Source organism: Vigna unguiculata, chromosome 5 (genome assembly GCF_037176805.1).
Source record: "Vigna unguiculata cultivar grain cowpea cultivar isolate G323 ecotype 2 chromosome 5, ASM3717680v1, whole genome shotgun sequence".
Taxonomy (NCBI): domain Eukaryota; kingdom Viridiplantae; phylum Streptophyta; class Magnoliopsida; order Fabales; family Fabaceae; genus Vigna; species Vigna unguiculata.
In genome coordinates, this window is record NC_140796.1 from 18,571,986 (window position 1) to 18,595,192 (window position 23,207).

At 33.1% G+C, this 23,207-nt stretch overlaps 1 protein-coding gene across 1 annotated transcript; it reads left to right on the top strand.

Annotated features, from left to right (window-relative positions):
• The first annotated feature begins 22,411 nt into the window (after positions 1 to 22,411).
• Positions 22,412 to 22,981, top strand: LOC114184433 (uncharacterized). The gene has a single exon (XM_028071741.1). The coding sequence runs from the start codon at positions 22,412 to 22,414 to the stop codon at positions 22,979 to 22,981; it is 570 nt and encodes a 189-aa protein (XP_027927542.1).
• Positions 22,982 to 23,207: the final 226 nt, after the last annotated feature.

Consider the following 23,207-nt stretch of genomic DNA (forward strand, 5'->3'; position numbering starts at 1 on the left):
CAAAATTTCTAGTATGCCTTAAATAACATAGTTTGGGTGGTTTTAACTGATAAAACTTTCTTATATCAACCCAACCATCAGTAATCCTCGGATTATAAATATCCATGTTGAAGGTAACACGGTGAACATTACCCTTGTTATCAAAAATAGTCCAACATGGCCCCAGTTCATGGCCTAATGTAATGACAAACAATCGGTTGACGAACCCAAATTCCTTGAAAAAAAAGCAAGTTCATAAAAAAAGATTAGTTAACGAAAATCAGATAAGAATAATGGTAAATAATTTATAAGAAAGCAACTTCATAAAAACCTGGTCTTCGATGAAAATAATAAAGAATCCACCCTTCCACTTTGCGGCAAGTATGGATTTTTCACCAAGTATGCATTGTGTAGTGGTCATTTGTTAAATAGTTAAGATATAATTTTTTTTTGGAAAAAACAGAACCGATCTCTAAATGGATGGTATAAAAAATTTTAGTTGCTTTGAAAAAGAGATGGTGTTCATTGAGATTGTAGTATATCATAATATATTAAAAAAATGTTGATTTTAACATGCATATATTTCTTGAATGGAGAACAAATTGTTAAAAACAGTGGTGAAACAGTGTAATATGAATTGTTGAAGATGATGAACAAAACCAATTATAAAGACATCTGGTTACCCAAATTATAAACTGAACATGCATAGGTTTTGGTAATTGAAAAAAAATTGTCAAAAAACTCAATCTTTTAAAATGAAACAAAGATGATGATGATGATGAAACAGAGAAGATACTTTCAAAATTAATAACGTTAATGTCTTTCGAAATGTGAAGAGAAGTATAGGTGATAATAGCGTGTTGTTCATAAAAATTTAAAAGTTTAACATCCATACCTTTCCATAATGGAGAAGAACTTCTTAAAATTGCAGTGTCTGGTTAGTAATGCAATGTATATGCCTTCTAAAATGTGAAGTAGAGAAGATAAGTTCAAATTTAGAAACGTATATGCCTTCTGAAATGTGAAGCACCGTAATGGTGATCAACGCGTTTTCATGGTACAAATATTAAGTATTTGAATTGAAAAGTCTGGACAGTCTGGACAGTGCAATCATCATTATCTTGAGAAGTGAAAAACATAATGAATAAAATGTTTAAAAAATTGAACTGTGTCTTGGAACCGGATATCGTATTTAATGTGGTTATCTAAAGAAGTTTAATAATGAATACATGTGGGAGATGATGGAGCAGTTTAATCATCATTATCTTGAGCAGTGCAAAAATTAATGCGTTGGAATACTGATTGACACGTTGATTTGAAGTTAATTCGAAGCATTATTTTAATGCGCTAGAATACAAAACGTTTGGTAAAATGAAGAGATTTCCAGTGAGTTGTGGTAATGATAAATGGTTATTTCCAATGCGTTCCAATCTTTCATACTTCTCTAATTTTTATTAAATATTAAAAATTTAAGATTTAAGTATAATGGTCTTGGAATGCGAATGTTGTAAAACTTAATGTTCTGATTTACATTTATTTGATCAAACAACTTAAAAATTATAATAATTACGTTGAGAAAACTATATAACATAAAACGAAAAAAACACATAACTTCACACACATATATATATATATATATATATATATATATATAATAAGATACAAAATATAAGTCCAGTTTAAATCTTCTTATATATTCATATATATATATATATATATATATATATATATATATATATATATATATATATATATATATATATATAAAAGAAGATTAACAAAAATGAAATACAAAATGTTCAAATTTAAAACCAAATTAGTGGATACAGTACTTTGATATGTATGCTTGTTCTATAACTTTCAACTTCAAAAAATAGTTCAAGGTGATCCTCTGCAGATAGTTGATGAAGATTACTAAAATTTTTCCAGCGAGCTCTTATCTTAACAAACGTCGGTCTTATGATCAATTTACATTTGACTTCGCCCCTTGGTCCATGTAGAACAACAGATGAAAGTCCACTGTTTTGAAAATAACTCGCAAATTCTTTTTTCAAATACTGCAAAAATAATGTTAAGAGATCTTACTTATTAAGAAGGCAGGTAAATAAATATTAATAAAAAAAAAAACTAACCAAGTGGCTGGCTTAACAATAGTATCTGGATAGTTCAACTTCAAAATGAATTAACTTTGACATATGTAGAGGACGACGGATGGAAAGATTGTTCAAGAAGTTGGCTTTGATTATTGAGTCGGAAGAACGTGTATAGACGTGGATTTGGAAAGAAGAATTTTCGACGTATTTTAACACAATCAATTTGTCAGACTGATCTGCATAGAAAGATCTTAAATCATTCGAACCTTAGGTGATGATTGGAGTGTGAATATCCATGTTGTAGGTAACATTGTGAACATTACTTTCGTAATCAACAATGATCCACTATGAACCAAGCTCCTTCCAATACCGTATTATGAATGTAAGACCCGAGAAAATTAAATAGTTAATTAAATAATTATTTAATAAATGCGGGTAATAGAAGCCTTTAAGCCATTTAATGCATAGTGTTATGATGTGGAGAAGTACTAGCTCAAGTGGTTGAGAGTACTTTAGTTTGTGAAAGGACTTGGGTTTGAGTCCTATTTATGCCAATTATGTGTTATTTTGATCTGTGCATTATTTTGTTGATATATTTGAATGCGAGTGGTGATAATGTAATCCTAAAATTATAAGAATTATCACGAAACATGATTTGGTTGAATTGGTTGTGTATTGACTTTGTAATTAGGTGGTGGTGTGTCCAAACCTTGCTAAGAACAAAACTAAACTTCCTTTTTGCCAAACTTCTTTTTTTTTTTTGCATGGATATGTTAGGGTTTAGGAACCCTAGCAGCCAAGGGAGGCAACTTTGGGGACTGAAAACACACTGCTTATAATCATTCAAAAACCATCATTACACCAATTTTTAGTTAATTTTCGTTTTATATGGAGTAAAGGGTAATTAAGAGTGTATTAACACAGAAAGAGAAGGGAATTAGAGGTGAGGATAGGTGTGCAATTTTGTGTTAGTCACTGAGCAGAGGAATTGAGCGAGTTGGTGTTGGTTGTAAAGAGAATTGGGAGTGAAGCCATTGTTAGAGGAGAAACAAAGGTGAAGAGAGTCTTTGGGTTGAATACACACATCAGTTTCGAATTTGGAGCAAGGAATCCAGGTTAGGGGAGCTGTTTCTTGTGTTTTATTTCGTGTTTGAATGATTATGTACTTCCATGTATAACTGCATGAATTTTTCCCCCTTCTAACGCTATTTTTCGTAGTTTTTGGGTTTCTGCCCAGAAATCGCCTGGCGGTTCAGAGTGTGCCGCCAAGCGATATATTGTTTCCTACCCAATTTTCAAGATTCTATTATGAACCGCATGGCGATGATGGGGAACTCGCCAGGCGATGCGTGAAGTTTGTCCCTGCTTTGCGTGTTTTGCGAACCGGCATGGTACTGTGAGGCTCTAGTGGGGTGGCTAATCTTGTGGAAAACGTGATGTGAATCGTATTGTTATAACTATGATGAATAAGAATTGAATTTGGAGTATAATCATGATATGATTGGGTTAAATTAATGAATGAATCATGAGTCGTGAGATATGATTCAATTACAAATTTGGATGGCTTGGTGTAATATGATTGGTTGAGTGTACAACTAGAAATAAGTTGATGGGGAACCATGGAATAGTGCGTGAGTTGCTGGAATTGAATGTTAAGACAGAAGAGTGGCCCAGGACGTAGGGAAACCTGGAATTTTCCAGGAACTGACGCGCTGCCTGGCGGCATCTTATTGGCTGCTAGGTGATAGTAGAGGATCAGGGCTGTTTTCTGGAAAAATTGGCATATTGGCTGTGAGGGTGATAACTAGGATCATGAGTTGAAAGGAAAGTTAACATTACTTCATGATGGAAATAAAGAAAATGGGTGGTTGAGTGATGATATAGGCAAAGGATGGATTGGGAGGATGTACTTGGAGTAAATTGATGCCAAAGAGGTAATAAACCTCTAGTGGTGAAAGCAGGAGGTTAAATGACAGGGAAATGCTAATCCTACCAACAATTTTACATGCTAGAAAGAATAGTTCCTTTAGGACTAGTGATCTTGGAATTGGGAATTGTCAAGCCTTGGTGTGATAAGAAATCCATATTAAAATGGTGCAGCTTAATGGGAAGAGAACTGAATAAAAATTTTGGTACGAATTAAAGTATAGAGAAAACATTGATTGATTATGTGACATTGGGTTAATAACTCTTTCTTAGTACTGAATGAGCAAATGGTTGAGATTAGACTACTTGATTTATCATATACTTGGAACCATGTACAAATAATTATGAGTTATAGCAAATTGATTGGATTGAGATATGCTCGGGTGATTACTGATAGAGGCCGTACCCCACCAAATTAAATCATATTAAATGCAGTACATGAAAGTGAACCAAGTCGTCTCCCAACGACCAATATTTTCATTCAAAGCGAAATTTCCAGATGAACACAACAATAAAACACAGGGGGGGTTGGCAAACAGATTCAGAATGCTAATCAATAGATTAAATTAAATGCTACAGTGATTAAAACCGTATTGACATCCTTGATTCAAACGCAATTTCACTTATCATAGGCCACCAAATTAACACCAACTCTGCCTTATCTCAATCCACTAGATAATAATTCACTAAGCGAAAATTACAATCTAGCTTCATTATGCAATTAAGCAATGCACACATCCTTAAATTCGTTACAACCAAGCTACATACATTAAGCATGAACGTATCTTAACCAAAACATATGCAATTACTCTGTAAATTAAGCATTAACATATTCACCACATGCATTCCACAAATTCAGAACAAAAACATGGCAGATTTCACAAAACAAGCACAACCTCAAAGCTTCATTGCATTTTTCATCAAGGAGTCAATACACGAATTTAGCTAGACATGGAAATGAGCAATTAAACACTTCAAAACTGGAATCACAAAAATAGAACCAAGAACCCTAACTTATGAAATCTTGAAACGCAATTTAAGAGCAAAAATAAAGATTTCAAAGCTTAAATGGAATGCAAAACGGTGCTATCATATATAAATGCGAAAACCCCATGAATGGGTATTGTTCCAAGTCAATGAAATCACAAAACGAGCTGCCCAATGTAGAAAACGAAATCAAAATGCGAAACCCTCAATGGGTGTTGTCAAATGTGCATAAAAACGGTAAAAATGACCAAAAAATGTGAAAAACCGCAAGGGGGGACATCCATAGAAGCTTGGAGCACGAAAATTGGAGTTGGAGAGAATAGAGAAGATGAAGTAGCGGCTCCCCCTCTATGCAGACCTAATTTTCATAGTCATTTCACCCCCTGCCACTCAGAATTATGAAACTACCATTATGTGCTGCAAAATTATAAAAATGCCACTTTGGGCCTCAAATGTTGACCCATTGACTTTGTTGACGTGGAAATGACATGGAAATGATGTGGTGACTCTCTTCAACTAAATATTGACGTCCAAGCTCCAAAATTGCTTCACCCAAATACCTAAAAATAATTAAAAACAAAAATTAGGCCAAAAATGTGAAATTAGTCCAAATTCGGAACAGTGGCCCAATAAAGCCCAACAGATGAAAAACACTCTAAAGATGAACAATTAAGCACTAATCAACTGCCTAATGGGTACACAAAGGTTAGTGGAATGGAAGAAAATAATGACTCATCAATTACGTATGAAGTATTGATGATTGAATGTGTGGAGATGCTTTTAGTAGAGTTCTAGATGAAAGAGTAACCTAACTTGGTACAAAACCAGTAGAAACGCGCTACTGTTGTGGCGCCTGGCGGCCTGGGTGAGTGCGCCAGGCGATAGAAGCAACAGGGGATCCCTACAGTGTGTGGCGCTCGGCGGTAAGGTGTAACTCGCCAGGCGATAAACCTGCATCGGTGGGTCTGCAAGAGGCTAGCGCCTGGCAGACAGGGGTGACCCGCCAGGCGATATCGGTAGCACTTGGGATTATGTTCGTGGGCTAGGCTCCTGGAAGTGGGGCTTATACCGCTAGTCGGTCTAGGCAGATTTTGCCTGGTGGCACTGAGGCTGCGCCAAGGATACTACTGCAATTGAGGAAATACTTGGATCAGGAGATGATGTGCCATGAGCAGGTAGGTTCATGGATGGTTGTGAACATGTGATTATATGAGCAGGGAGGTTCATATGCATATACTCTCGTGTGGGGATACGAGCGAATCCGTGCTCACACTTGAGAGATGCTGCGTGTGGAGAGGTACATGGCTAGTGGATCACATGTGTTGGACTATGGGCGGGCAGGTCCGTAGAGCAGGACTACGAGTGGAGAGGTTCGTAGAGTAGGACTACGAGCGGGTAGGGTCGTAGAGGCAAGACCACGAGCGGGTAGGTTCGTGTGAGAATCATAAATCCTGAGTCCAAGACTAACTACTTCTGTATGTGAAGGCTGAAAAGCTTGGGGGTTAAGGTCTTGACCAAGAACTAATTAGAATGAATAAGATGGGTGTATTACTTATCTTGTGTTATTGTATATGTTATTTCTAATTTTATCAGCTCACCCTTTCTGTTTGTGTTTGGCGATGATCGTGTGATTCATTACACAGGAGCAGATGTTGATACAGGTGATGTTGAGGATGCTTAGGCGACAAAGTGAGAGCTAGGGTTTTTTATTTATGTTTTCATTTATGATTATGGATTTTGGAAATTGTAATGCTTTTAATACTACTATTATATAAATTTTGGCGTGTTGTTTGAACATTTTAAAATTTTCCCGCGTTTGGGAATAATAATATTTCGTCGATTGAATTTCATTTTATATCTTTATTTATTTAATTAAGTAATATTCCTTAAGGATGTTACAATGAACACTCAGTCGACATGTCCAAAATCCTTCACAGATTAGCAAGTTTAGAATAAAGAAATAAAAATAAACATAACAAATAAATGTGAAGGAATAAAAAAAATACCTGGTCTTTCAAAAACATAGTAATGTATGGATTGTGGTGTGGGCATGGATTCCATTGTAGGATAATAGATTGGTGATGAAGAAGAATTGTAAGAGAAGAAAATGGGTAACATAAGAGAAATAAGATTTGTCACTTTGTAGTCGGGAATATATAGAAAGAGAAAAGGAAAAGTCATTACTGTTCAAAAAGTCTGTACTTACTGGACAACTTGCTTCATAATTAATACAATTGCTTTGGAATATAAAAGTTAATAATAAGTACGACTTAAAATAAAATCGTTGAAATAATAATTTAAATAAATAATCATTAACCTTTATTTTATGGAATACCAAACAAAAAAATGGATGTCTTCAATTCAAAGATTCAACAAAAAAAATTAACATGAACGATAAGATGAATTACATAAAATCAAAGAAAAAAATAAAAAAAAGATATGATTTCTTTGCATGTGTAAAATTATGAAGATTAAGTGTTGGATCGAGAAAGGTGAAAAAAAGAAGATGAATTGTTTGCTTGTAAAAGGTGAAAAAAAAAACCTTGGTACAAAAACTGAAATCTGGTCATAAACATTAAACACCAGTTGAATTCTGCAGCGTTCTTTGTTGTTTAAGACACTTGCATGTGCTTGAACTCTTCATTTCAAGCCTGTAAACACAAGAAACATATCATGAACGCAAGAATCACTTAGATCAAACTAAATATAAGAAGAAAATTACCTATTTCGTTGAGAAAGCTGTAAAAATAAATCAGATGTCGGTAAAAATACGAAAATTGGCCATCACACATGTGCTACACATTTCATTCATCTGAAAAAAATACAAAAATAGAAGAGAATACAAAGAGATGTGAAGATGTTAAAGAAAGAATAAAAAATGAGTAAAAAAAAAGAGATAAGAAGATGAAGATTATCTGGAGGCCATGGTTTGCTTTAGAAAGCTGAAAAAAAATGAAATCTGGGTTAAACTATTAGAAGAAGATGAAATGTTTGCTTGTAAAAGGTGAAAAAAAAACTTTGGTACAAAAACTGAAATCTGGTCATAAACTTTAAATACCAGTTAATTTCTGCAGCGACAAATACTGAGTTTTTTGCTGTTTAATACACTTGCATGTGTTTGTACTCTTCATTTCAAGCCTGTAAACACAAGAAACATACTATGAACGCAATAATCACTTAGATCAAACTAAATATAAGAAGAAAATTACCTATTTGCTTGAGAAAGCTAAAAAAAAAATCAGATGTTGACAAATACTGAGTTTTTTGCTGTTTAAAGCACTTGCATGTGTTTGTACTCTTCATTTCAAGCCTGTAAACACAAGAAACATAAGATGACCGCAAGAATCACTTAGATCAAACTAAATATAAGAAATATACTTGTTGCTTGAGAAAGCTAAAAAAAAATCAGATGTCGACAAATACTTAGTTTTTTGTTGTTTAAAACACTTGCATGTGTTTGTACTCTTCATTTCAAGCCTGTAAACACAAGAAACATAAGATGAACACAAGAATCACTTAGATCAAACTAAATATAAGAAGAAAAATACATGCTTGCTTGAGAAAGCAAAAAAAAAAAAATAGATGTCGACAAATACTGAGTTTTTTTGCTATTTAAAACACTTGCATTTGTTTGTACTCTTCATTTCAAGCTTGTAAACACAAGAAACATAAGATGAACGCAAAAATCACTTAGATCAAACTAAATATAAGAAGAAAAATACCTGTTTGCTTGAGTAAGCTAAGAAAAAAAATAGACATCGGTAAAAACAGGAAAACTTGTCGTGACCTATCTTCTACTCATTTCATTCATCTGAAAAAGAAATACAAAAACAAAAGAGAATACAAAGAGATGTGAAGATGTCAAGATGTTAGAGAAAGAATCGAAAAAGACAGAGAGAGAGAAGAAGCTGAGAAAGACAGAGAAAAATTGGAAGATAGAGAAGAAGCTGAACAATTTAGGATGTGTGTGAGTGAGAAAGAAGTGAGAAGAAGAGACAAAGAGAAAGAGAAAGAAGTGAGAAGAAAAGATGAGGTTGGCACGAAAGAGGAAGAGGAGCGGACAATGCTAAGAAAAGAGAGAGGGATTATTTTGTTTCTTTTATTTTTGAACGCTCAAAATTTTGAGAGCTTAACACATCATCCTTTATTCCTTTTGTAGATAAAAATAATTAAATAGAAGTAGGTCAGATATATTATTTAATTGAAGAACTTTCCTTTTGTTAGTTTAGAATTGTATATAGTAGTAGATTACTTAAACAATTAATTAAATTCCGCGGGTCTTGCATTAATGTCACAATAAAGGAGGTTCTTGTGTCGTTTGCTTTAGTTCCTGTGCCAACAAATGAGGTATATATTGTGGCTCAGTTTCATGTTTTTGTAGAAACCTTCACAACAGTTCCTTGACAACCATCACAATCCATCAAAGCCCCAGACTTAGATCCCTTGTTGTAAACACCAGTATCATAGTACAAAAAGTTTAATTCAGAGGAAATTTAAAAGGCCAAATATCAAGGTCTAAGACACAAAGAATTCAAATGTTCACGACATGCAGTTTTGACTACAACAATACCATTTGATTATATATGGGAGAAAACATGGACAATACCACTTGATTGAGCATTCAGTTCTTCTTGGACCACAAATTGACAATCCATAATCCATAATCAAAAGCATTGCATAGCCCTTCATAAACTAATATTAGTCACAAAAGAAACATTTCACTAAACCACACAACCATGATGAAAATAAGTGGAGATAGGTAATCTTTTTATTCCAACCATTGATAGCATTAACTATTCTGTCAAGAAATAATACACCTTTTTAAGATAAGAAATACTAACATTCTACTAGTGGTTGAATATCTCTAAATAACTCAACTGCAAACAAAAAATCAAAGGTGATAAGTGATCTAAAAAATATATATCAAAGACAATGTTTAAACTCAAACAAATGAAGCTAGTTGAAAATGACCTTTTGTCCACTTTTTGAAATAAAGATAACGTATTCACTGAACTACAAATAAGACAATTTTTTTAGTAGAAGACATGTTTATAGGGAAAAAAATAATAACAAAGAATGAGATTATAATAAAGCATGGTAAAAAAATAAAAAAAAAAACACAATTTTGGAGCACAAAATATGATAACAAACCATGTTTAGAAAAAAACAAAGTTATTCTGCATTCAACCTTGAAGAAAGGAAGACATCTTTTGAAGAAAGTAAGACATCTTTGGATAGAACAAGTGATTATATTAGACCACATTCTATGTTAACTTTGTCCAGATTCCATGTGAAATGCCAAAATGAAAAAGTAAAAAAACTTAAAAACAAAACCAACAATAAATAAAACAATTTTAGAATCCAAATAGCTTCCAAAAATTTAAATTCATACAAAATTTTAAATAAATAAACTAAACTACATACAAATTTAAATTAAAATATTAAAGGATTTATAGTTTAAGAAATAATCTAACAACAAGTACTAATATAATAAATCATGCTAAAAACATTTAAAAAACAACGTTCTTTGCACAAAATTAAATGAAAAACTCATAATATTGACTACTAAAAACCTTGAAAGGATCTTATGGGAAACAAAGCTTGAGAGCATAGCCAACCTTTTGAATAAGTTGTAATAGTTACATTAGTTATATCTTTTTCTTCCCTATCAATCTGTCAGTGATAAAATGAGTTAACCAAACATGAATTGAGTAATAATGCCTTATTGTGTAGTAAATAAACAAAGATGGCTCTAGATACATTGATTCATACACTACAAACAGTTAACTACCTTTGCTTCTCTTGTAGGAAGGCAAAAATTGGAATCAAGAGTTTCGGCCTAAAGTGGGAATGACTCACCATATATAGAGGCATAATATATAATTAAATATTCTTTTGGAATAACAGTAATAATAATTCGTGGTGTTAAAGCTGCGACAACTTATTTCAAGGGTGGGGTTGAGGGTTTTGTGAGGGGTTGGGGTGAGAATCAAGCAGAAAAACTTAACTTACAACAACTCATTTTCAAGAAAAATAATGAGTACCTTATAACAACTTTAAGAAACCATAGGCATCTTCAGATGAATACGTTGACAAAAGAGGACTTTCAACCCAGGGCATGAACCATACCAAGATCCATACCAAGATGCATAACACTACATAAAAGCAAAATAGAGTAAATTCAATGAAGAATTTAACGAAATAGTGAAATAAAGTTTGAACATAAAAGAAAGCAACTTTGAGAACCATACTTGAGAATGTTGGGCACCAACTCCAGCTACAACACCATTGGGTCCTCTAAAAATAATATGGACATAAGTTTGCCCAACAGATACATAATTAATTAGATTTTGCAACAAAATTAATAATATGGTCTATTGCGTACAATAATGGTTACGATTTAATGAATGTATAAAAATTAAATAATTAATCAAAAATTTAATAAACCAAAGATGATATAGTTGTATACTAGACAAATTAAGTTAAAAATTAAGCATAATTACACATGTTGACACAATATTCTTTACACTTTATTTTTATTCAATATTTAACCTACCAGTAGTCAATATTTAAATTGCAAACACAAGGCCTATTTCATGTAGAGGATAACATTATCAAGTAAGCAAATTACAACAAAAAAGTCTTGCACCTAATAAACTAAATTGATTTTTATGACATTCATGTGATGTTTAAACCATTATTTAAAACACTATAGAATTGCTTTATTTTTAAAGTCAAATATAATTGGCATAGAGAATCACTTCAAGTCTTCATAACAGTAATCACAAGCCAAAACATATAAAATCTTGACATATATTATTTGCATATAACCTTGAACAAAAGGCCAATTAGTATATAAGAAAGTCAAAAAAGTTTATGCCTCATCAGTTTAGAAAAATTAACTAATAAACTTGCAAAAGTTTCTAAAGCATTAAAATATCAAACAAAAGGCCAATTAGTATATAACAAAGACCAAAAATTTCATGTCTGATCATTTTAGGGAAATTAACTAACAAACTTGCAAAAGTTTCCAAAGCATCAAAACCTCAATTCACAAATCATATTATATTTAAACAAAAAAAAAACTTCTACTATTCCAAAGGCATCCAACTTTGAAGAAGAGTAAGAGATACCTTTGGACAATTACAGTTTCCATACCAACACCTGTAGAACACACAATAATATCAATGCCAATAATATTAAAGCAAAACCTAACTACAAGTAAAACAATTTTATAACCCAAATAACTACCAAAAAGTTAAATGTGTACAAAAAGGCCAAATGTAATTTTTGTAGTGAACAAAACGATATTGGTGTAGGAAAATCTTGCAAAGTAGATACCTGCAATAATCACAATTGAACTGCAATACTCATAATTGAAGAGAGTAAAAATACAAGAAACTTTACTTCATACACATGTTACAAACCAAACATCATAGAACAAATGACAACCACGATGAGGAAACCAAATATTTCACTAATATGAGACCAGTATGGTTGCAACCATAATACAATATAAGCAAAACACAACTTTTCCCATTCTTTTTTTCTTGCTATCGCTGCAACAATTCAAATAAAGGAAGAAAAGATTATTATATTATTAATATTATTGAAGATCTAAGATCTCACTAGTTACTTCAAATAAAGGCAAAAAAGTATTATTATATCACTAAAATTATTGAAGATATAGAATCTTACCACTAATAAATTATCGTAGGATGCATCAAATTTTTGCTGAAAGACAAATTAGATGATCTTGGTTAATGAATGGAGCTGAATAATATACCATAAAATAAATTAACCAAACAAAATCTCAAACACTAAAAGCTTACATTTTCAGAGTACTTGTTCTTTGTGTTTGATGAATTGAACCACACTGCAAAACAAAAGATTGTAAATATAATTTCTGTAAAAAAAAATCCCTAAAAACCGAAAAACAAAGCTATACAAAATCAAACATTATTACTTTTTCTTCACCCAAAAATAGGTTTACGAAACACTTGAGAAACCTAAAAAGATTTATGAAAATGAACCTGAAATAACAAAATACACCTTCAAACAACAAAACAGGTAACAATACATATGCAAAAAAGAAGAACAAACCAAAAAACACTCAAAAGTTATTATCTTTTCTTCAAGGTTTATTAAAAGAAAACAAAAAAATTGCGACAAAGGAGTACTGGAAGTCGTTTTGAAACAAAAACGATGATATAAAGATGTGTTTTTTTGGGTTGAGAATTTTCGAGTTGAGAGTGGAGAATATCAAAAAAGGGTTGTGGTGATTTTTTTTTAATCGGGTGTTGATTGGTGAGTTAGATTATAGAGATGAAAGAGTTGAATGCATGAGTGCAGAGGCGAGAGACGCGAATATACAGAAACTAAGCTTCATGTGTTCTTGATTAAATATTACATTATTTGTAAGTGTATAATTAAATTAACTTAAATATTTGTATTTTATAAATAAAATATTTACATACAATTTACTTTTATTTCTAATGTATAAAAAATAATTTATTTAATATTTAAAAATTAAAAATAAATAAACATATAAAAGAAATTATACCTTAAATATAATAAATTTGTAATAATGTAAATTAAGTAATACTAATTTTTTTTCAAATCAATTAACATATTAAAAAATTAGTTAATCATTTAATTTTAAATATAATTAATAAGTATTGTTTTAATACTTTTATAACATTTAAATGGAAAATAAAAAATATTGTACTAGTCAAATGTTATTTATCATTTAAAAAAAATATAATAAATATAATTTATTAATAAAAAATTACGTAATAATAAAGTATATTTTGATAATCTTTTAATATATTGATAGTTTTTTAAGTTTTTTTAGAAAATTAATTTTATTTAAAATAGTTTTATTTTTTAAATATAAATTATATTTGTTAGTTACCGACAAAATTTGGTCTTATTTTATTATATATTTTAATTAATTTATTAATATTTATATTTATCATTTATATTTTAATATATATAATTATATTTAAAATATGAATTTTAAATTTTTAAATTAAAAATAATTTTAAAATATTTAAATTAAAGGTAATTCTAAAAATATTTAAAATATAAATAATTTTCAAATATTAAATTAAAAATATTTCTAAAATATTTAAACTAAAAATAATTTTTAAATGTTTAAATGAAAACTAATTTTAAAATATTTAAATTAAAAATAATTTTAAAATATTTAAAATAAAAATATTATTTAAAAAATTAAGTTAATATATATATACTAAAATTAAAAATAAATTTAGTGTGATTTTAATTGAGAAATATTAGCTACAAATATATTTTCTTGCAAATCTGTAACGCTACGAACTAGTTACAATTTTATTCGTTATTTCCTCCCAAATTAGTGAGGAGGGGAGCCATGCCCCCCCTCATACAATAGATTGATTTTTTTTTTCATTATAAATAATAGGTGTTTTGATTTTTTATATAGATATTAAATCAAATATTTATTTCTTTTATAAACATAATAACTAATGCTAATAAATAATAAAATATAAAATAAAATATACTAAAGAATAAATATTAAAAAGATTTATTAATATATTTTTTATTATTTGTTTTCATTATAGTTTGTGTTTCTCATAAATTGTTCTCATATTTCATCTCATCTATTTTCTTTTGTTTCTGAAGAGAAAAAGATCTATTATCTTTTTGCTCTTATTTCTTCTTTGTTCTCTTCCATTCTTGAGGAAGAAAAGAAGAAGGTAATTTTTTCGTCTCGCTTGATGGTGAAATATTAGTTCAATAAGTTATTTAATGAGACTCTTTTATATTGTTTTTTTATTTTATGAACATAGAAGAAAAAATATTGTACTGTGTGTTTTTTATAACCATATTTTAATTGTGGTTCCATTATATGTTTATGCCTTGAGTTTCTTACAAACTATTTTCATTTCTACATTGTTCTCTTCCATTCTCGAAGAAATAAAGAAGGTAATTCTTTTTTATCTCACTTGATAATGAAATATTAGTTTAAGAATTTATTTAATGAGCCTCTTTTATATTAATTTTTTATTTTATGAACATAGAAGAGAAAAAGGATTGTACTGTGTGTTTTTTATAGTTGGATTTTTGATTATCATCGAATTTTCTTTTGATATTTATGTCTCTCAATTTTTATTAGATTATAACAAATTATTTTTTAGTCTTATCTTTTTTTAAACAGGTATATTGATGAAGAATAAAAGAATAGATTCATTTTTTAAAAGTAATAAAAGGGAAACTACTCGTGAAGATGAAAACAGGACAAATTCAACTCTTCCAGATATTCTGAAGCATGATACTAATGATCCAATTGTTCAGTCAGAGGAGCCCCTTTTTAAGGTTCAAAGAATTATAGGAGAGTAGTTTCATATTAATTCTTTGGAACGTGATCCAGGAAAACGTCTTCAAATGTGGGAATATCCAATGAGTTAAAGAGATGAGATTCGAAGAGCTTATTTAAAACGGGGTCGATATCAAATGCAACTTGAAAACTATCTTATTCTAAGGAAAAACATCCAAGGAGATTTCAATCTAATTGGTTTAAAATGTTTCATTCTTGGCTAGATGGAATAACTCAATTGTTAGAAATGGGTGAACTTGAAACTGGTAAAGGAAAACATCAAACTGGCACTTTAAAACGAATTGGTGATACTCGTTGGAGCTCGCATTTTTATTCCATTTGTAGTATGATGAAGCTATATAATGCATCTTGTCTGGTTCAAAAAATTATTGTTGATGGATCAACTTATTCTCAAAGGGGTGATGTTGATGCTGCATTTAATATGTTGTCTTCATTTAAGTTCATATTAATTTTACACATGATGAAAAAGATTATGGGAATTATGGACGATCTTTGCCAAGCTTTGTAGAAACAGTCTCAGGATATACTGAATGCTATGCAATTGGTTTGTTCTACTAAAATTTTGATCTAAAAGTTGAGGGAGGATGGTTGGCAAAATCTATTGAAAGGTGTGGTATTCTTTTGTGAACAACATGACATTGATATTCCTAATTTTAATTCTACTTATGTTGCACGTCATAGTCGTTTTCGACATCAAAAAGATCATGTCACTATGGAACATCATTTTAGGGTGAATATATTTCTTGTTACAGTGGACAAGCAGTTGCAAGAATTAAATGACAAGTTTACTGAGCAAAAAATGAAACTTTAACTCTAGGCAATGCTTTAGTTCCTAAGGATGCCTATAAAGCTTTTAATATTGAGGATATATGCACTCTTGTGAACAAATATTATTCTTTAGATTTTAGTGAGCAAGAGAAGATTAATTTAAAATTTCAACTTCAAAATTTTATTATTATGCTCCTAACTATCCAGATTTGAAGAATTTATCAACCATGCTTGAATTATGTCAATCTTTAGCAAGAACACGAAAGTCAAGGACATTCTACTTGATTGATCGTTTAATTTGTCTTATTTTAACTTTTTCTGTCTCTATAGCTACAACAAAAAGATCATTTTCTGCAATGAAGATTACCAAAACAAGATTGCGGAATAAAATGAATGATGAATTTCTTGCCGACAATATGATTATTTACATTGACAAAGAAATAGCTGAAAATTTTAGTTCTGATTCAATTATTGATGAGTTCAGGGATCTGAAGGAACGAAGGACAATCTTATATATATGTGTGATTTCTTTTTTAGTTATTATTATACTAAATTATGTATTCATTTTTATTGTATTAGTGACAATAATTAAATGTATACATTTTGGATGTATTTGTTTTGGCTCCCCCAACGATGTTGGTCAAGATCTGCCACTGGGTGAGGGATTAGCTAGAAATATGTATTATGGCAAATTTGTGATTATTTTGCTAAGGACGCGCTACAATTTTATTCTTTCGCTATTTTCTCGTAAATTAAGAGGAATTTGCTACAAATATTTTTTCTCGTTTATTTCTCTAACAAAATAGATTCTTTTTTTGTAGTGGCAATCTTGCAACTTTTCTTCAATGTTATATAGCTAAATAAGATGGTTTAATGAAGCAAATATTATAGGAAAGTTGATCAAGATAAAATACTTACTATGCTCCAAGTAAAAAGTGCCGATTGGAATGCAATCTGCAACTACATTAAGCATAACTACTTTCGATACACAAGAATTGAAATACTTCAGTTTTATAGTTGGTTTAAACAAACAAAATATATTTGTATTAAGTAACCAAGCTGCAAATTTTAATGCAAACAAACTAAAGAAAGTTAGTGACTGTTATTTCAAACAATAGAGTTGTATTTTAAAAAGATAAAAAATATTAGAATTTGGAACGAACAATGTAAAAAGAACATCTAGAGAAAAAGGTGTTTTTAATACCCATTCATATCATTAACTTACAAAATGCTTAAAAACAGTCTTTTATCCAAACTACCTACAGTTAATGTGTTAAGTTTAGGCGATTGGAAATCCCTATGGCATGCTGAATGATGCAACCATATGTCAAGGAACTAAAAGCCAAGTACCAAAATAGCCTACAAGCAATGTTTAAAACTATGAACAAAGAAGACAAACTTAAAAAGAAAAAATAATCAGCTTCGAGAAAGATGTCAAATGAGATATAAGCAAATACAAGCATGTCACACATATGCCATTAGTTACGTAATAGAAACTAAGAAAGACTAAGAAAGAATATCTGGCTCATTATCTCCCCTACGTTCTTTATAAGTTCAAGCATGCTGAAGTAATTGACAACTCATTTTCACTTCAAACATGATATAAGATAAAGAATCAATAACATACCGTGGTGTAGGTAGTAAGATCAGAAACTAGACAATCTAGTTACATCTACTAAAAGAGTTTCATACCTTTTAACTTAAGACGTGTTTTTGACGCCATTTCTTCTTGGGATTTTTCGACAATAAACAAATAAACTTACTAATAAGAAATACAAAGATTATACAAAATTACAAAACCACACTCATGAGCATGAAAAAAAAACTGAAACTAAAAAATGTGAATTATAGAAATGGGAAGCCTTGGAACTCACATGCTTAGCCATCCCAAAATTAAAAAATGTAGAAAACAATCATTTTCCAGCAAAAGAAAAGTAGTTACATATTGATATTGATCAGTGAAGGTTTTGAATTCATGTTAGTAGTATGTAGAACTTGAAAGTTGTGAATATACCTATGAATTATTTTTTTGCCATGTAAATAAGCCAGCTCTGATATAAAATGTCGAGTGAAGTTCCAAATAATGTAAGGCCCACTATTTGTACTACCCTAATTTTAAGGGGCTGCCCCAAATCAGTTGGGCCTAGGGCTGACCCATAGGGTGTCCAAAGCCCCTAAGACAGCCTAACCCCTCTCATTTCTGCCACACTTTGCAAAGACAATACTCTTACCCTCTCTTTTCCTCCCAACATAAGCTCTGCTAGGGTTTGGACTTTTCCTTCTATGAGCTCACTCAACTCCATTGTTTCTGCTCACGTAAGTTGATTTCCCCTCCGTGTCTTCTTTGTTTTCAGCTCTATAGTTGTGAGTCTAACTAGGGTTCACCTTGATAACCCATTTTGAATGATTCCACTATTTTTCAGCTCTCGAAGCTACTCCTTGAGCTGTTGTACTCCACGGTTTAGGTGTCAAAGCTCTTAGCTAGCACTTTCCAGGTAAGTGAAGTTAGGATTTTGAGTTTTAAATCATTTTTTGTTTGTTTTTGAGTTTGTTTGGTGTTTGTATGGACTGTATGTTGTTGTGAACATGTGGGATGCCTTGTGTTGTCATTTGGATATGCAAAATGTGGCTGTGCAGGGAGAATATAGGCGAGATCTGATATTCGCCTAGGCGAGACTTACAGAAGCAGGCAAGGTCCACCCTCGAACTCTCGCTCAAGCGGAGAGCTCTTGTTTTGAGTGAGGTACTATCTCGCTCAAGCGAGAGACGATCGCCTAAACGATAACGCGTGGGGGCCTTGGCATGTTGTTGTAGTCTTAGCCCAGGCGAGGGAGCTCACCTTTGGGCGAGGGGTGGCCTCGCTCAAGCGAGGAGGGCTCGCCTAAGCAAGCGTTCGCAAAACCTCCCAAGGCCTCTGTCGCTATCTCGCCTAAGCGAGAGTTTGCAGCTTAAGCGAGAGCACCCCTCTCGCTTGAGCGAGGGCTTCTAGCTTGAGCAAGATATGCTACAGGTCACATTATTTTTCCTCACATGGTTGTTATTGGTTGTTTGATTGGTTGGTTTGCTTAATTTAAAGTATGAGGCATGTGATTATGTATAAAATATCTAAGGGTATGAATTTGTTGGGTGTGTTGGTATGATATTGGCATGTGAAACAAATGGGATGGTTGGTAATGAAAGTGGCATGGTGTTGGTATGAAATATGATATAAATGGATGGAATATGTTATTGGTATGGTTAGGACATAATTCCATGAGCCTCTAGGTGAGACTTCATGGTGGTGCCTAAGTTGGTCAGGACGTAATTCCATGAACCCTGTTAGTGGCAGTTCATGGTGGTGCCCCATCTATATAATCTAGTAAGGATTCAAGGTAAGGTTGCATCCTCACACTCTAAAGAGTCAGTTAGTCTCACATAGAGTGGACTGACTCTTGTGGTGAGAGTAGCAAGAGGCCTGAAACCTATTAAGGGCTAACCTTGTGTGTGGGGTTTGAGACATTGTAACACTTAGCTCGGGGGAGAGCAGCTAGGTAGAGCAAGGAAGTCCACCACAAGTGCAAGCATCCGCTGAATCCGACTAATTATATGTATCTGGATGAGTCGTGTCTGAGTCTTAGTGTATTGTTTGAAGAGTCATAACATGTTTGGTTGACATATATTCATTGGACTGTGAAATAGCATGTAATTGTATGACAAACTGTTTTCGCTCTAGCTTACCCTTTCGCTTGTTTGGTTGTTGTGTGTGTGGTTTTTCTCCTTTTGTGATGATCATCAATTTATTGATGTGAGCAGATGCAAGAGGTACCCGAGGTCGATAGGGAAGCGATGATTCCGCTGCTTAGCTCCTTTGGAATGGTCTCCATTTCTCTGAGTTTTGTTTAGGTTGATGACCCATGTATTATCTTGTTTCTGAATATTTAATGTTTATTGTCAATTCTTGCACTTGGTTATATATTGGTGTAAGACCCGGGAAAAATTAATTAATTAAATAATTAATTAATTAATTAATAAATACGGGTAGAAGGCGTCTTTATGGTATTTATTGTTGTTTAATGTGACGTGGAAAAGTACTAGCGCAAGTGGTTGAGAGTACTTGGTTTGTGTGAGAGGACTTAGGTTTGAGTCCTATGTATGCCAATTGCGTGTTGTTGTTTTATGATTTATTTATATAATATGTAAGAGTATGGAATTTGAAATGTAAATTTATGTTGATTGTGTATATCACCAAATGTGGATTGGCATAGTGGTTGTGCTTTGGCCTTGTGAGTGGAAGGTCACAGGTTCAAACCTTGGTAGACAGAACTTAACCTTTATTTTATTAAATTTGGTTTGGGGTGAATGTGGAAAGGTAGAGAACCTAGCAGAATGGGGGCAGGCCAAGAGGGTTGGAAAACTATCAAATAATTAACATTAAGAGGAATTAAAACCCACCCTAAGCCCAAGTTCGTTTTATTTTTAAAACCCATCTTAAAGGCAACTATAAAAGCCAAAATTTAGGTAAAGGAAAGGGTTTTGTTGTGCGAATTGGACAAGGTTGGAGTGGATCGAGTGCATGATCAGTGAGGGAATCTACATTTCTCGCTCAGGTGAGAACAGCAAAGACGCATACCCTATTGCCATACGAGCTTCTCGCTCAGGCGAAGAGGATGGGTTTTGAGCGACACAGATTCTCGCTCAGGCGAGTAAGGTTCGCCTAAGCGAGATAGTGAGGGAGTTACACATGTTGAGCGCGACTTCTCGTCTAGGTGAGGGTTTTGTGGGTTTTGAGAGAACCAGGGTCTCGCCCAATCAAAATGGCCTCGCCTAAGCGAGATGTTGTGGCCATGTGTGATACTTTGTTGCCTTTTAGCCCAGGCGAGTTTGGAAGGGGTGTTTGGGCGAGAGATAATCTCCCCTAGGTGAGAGGATCTCGCTTAAGCGAGATAACGTGGTGTGGTCATTGTTTTAAGCTCGCTCAAGCGAGGTGGTTTAGCCTAGGCGAGGCTGTGGGCTTAGCTTGGGCGAGAGGTCCCTAGCCTAAGCGAGTTTATGCGAATTATTGTGTTTCTATGTGCTTGTGAGTGTATTTTGGCTGTTTATACTAAGGTAGGGTTGTATATGCATGTGTGTGGTGTTTGGGCTTGAAGGACTAAGTCCAATAGGGGTCTTGGACACATGATGGGCATGGAACTGGTTGAGTTCCCGTCGGCTACTAATGGGCGAGGAGTCCTTAGTATGGTGATTGCATGTGTTGGGCGCACGATGGACAAGGAACTGTGATGTTCCCGTCAGCTACTATTGGGCGAGGAGTCCATAGTATGGTGATTGCGTGCGTGTCAGGGTCCAGGTGAGAAGACTTGGATGATTTACTACAGACGAGGAGTATGTAGGGCAGGACTATGAGCGGGATAGGCTCATAGGGTTGGACCATGAATGATTTAATTTCGTGGAAGCATAGTGAAGTCCCAAGATCTAGTTCATGCATATGACTCATGAAGGATTATGAGGTCATGGTGGGATGATTTGAAAAGTATGAGAATTTAATTATGATTATTTTGGGTTGGGAAACATATTTATATTCATGTTTGTTTATATATATATATATATATATATATATATATATATATATATATATATATATATATATATATATATTGTGCATAGCTCATCCTTTCTCTGTGTGTGTGGCGATGATCGGATAACTTGTTATCCGGGAGCAGATGATGTGATATGTGGGCCAGGAGATGCTTAGACTCGGAGCGAGGGCTAGCAGGGGATGTTTTTGTATATACATATACTTTTTGTGTTATCATTTTAACTTTGAGAATACCATGTAAACTTGGCGGGAGCCATTATTTTATTTCAGTTTTATGAAATTATGGACTCCTACTTTTATGGATTATTATATATTAAAGTTTTAAATTTCCCGTGTTTTGGGAAATAGTTTATAATAAATGCGACAATTATTGTATTTCGAATTTTATTTATTTAATATCAGTAATATTCCTTAGGGATGTTACAATTGGTATCAAAGCAAAAGTTTTGAAAATATTTTTAAAATATTTTGGGGCTAGTGGGAAGTGAGCTTATCGATGTGTTTGTTTGTGCGTGTTGTGTGTTGAATGTGGAAGATGTGTGTGATTTTTGTTGACTCAGTGATTGATTTATAACAGTTGTGATGTTGCGTATCCAGGCTATGGCTGCTAACAGGAGGAGGAGGAGTTGTGGTGCTGATGACATCGCGGAGGCGATTAACTGGATGGTGGATGCGATGCAGTGACCTGTAGCGGCACAACCTAGGATGACGATTGCACCAGTTAGGGTGCCAACTATGGAGGATTTCCTACGCCACAAGCCAGCAGAGTTCACTGGCAAGGCCTCCACTGATGAAGCGGATGCATGGCTCCGCAAGTGCGAGAAGATTTTCAGGGTGATGAACTGTGAGGATAAGCAAAAGCTGCTCTTTGCTACCTATCTGCTGAATGAGGATGCAGAATATTGGTGGACAGGTATGCAACAACAAATGGAGACTCGGGAGGAGTCGGTGACTTGGGCAAACTTTAGGACTCGTTTCCTGGAGAAATATTTTCCAGATACTGCTAGACAGGACCGAGAGGCAGAGTTCCTTGCACTGCAGCAAGGGGATATGTTAGTACAGGAGTACGTCAACAAATTCGAACATCTGGCGAGATACTCCTCACAGAATATGACTGAGGAATGGAGGTGCTTGAAGTTTGAGCGAGGACTCAAACATGAATTGAAGAAGGTAGTAACGCCTCTGAGAGAGAGGAGATTTCCAATCTTGGTGAAACAGGCTAAGAGTGTTGAACACTTGGAGAAGGGACCTGGTCCTATTGTGAGCCGATATTAGAAGAATGTCGCGGAGGCTAGGCAGATGAAAAAGTCGTACAGCCGGCCTCAGACATCTCAGGGTCTCACTTGCTACCAGTGTGGCGGACCCCACCTGAAGAGGAATTGCCCACAACTGGCAGGAGGAGTAGGAGGGTCAGGCGACCATCGCAAGTTTTTTATATGCGACAAACCAGGACACTTCGCCAATAATTGTCCAGAGAAGAAGAGTCTTAGCACGAAGAAAC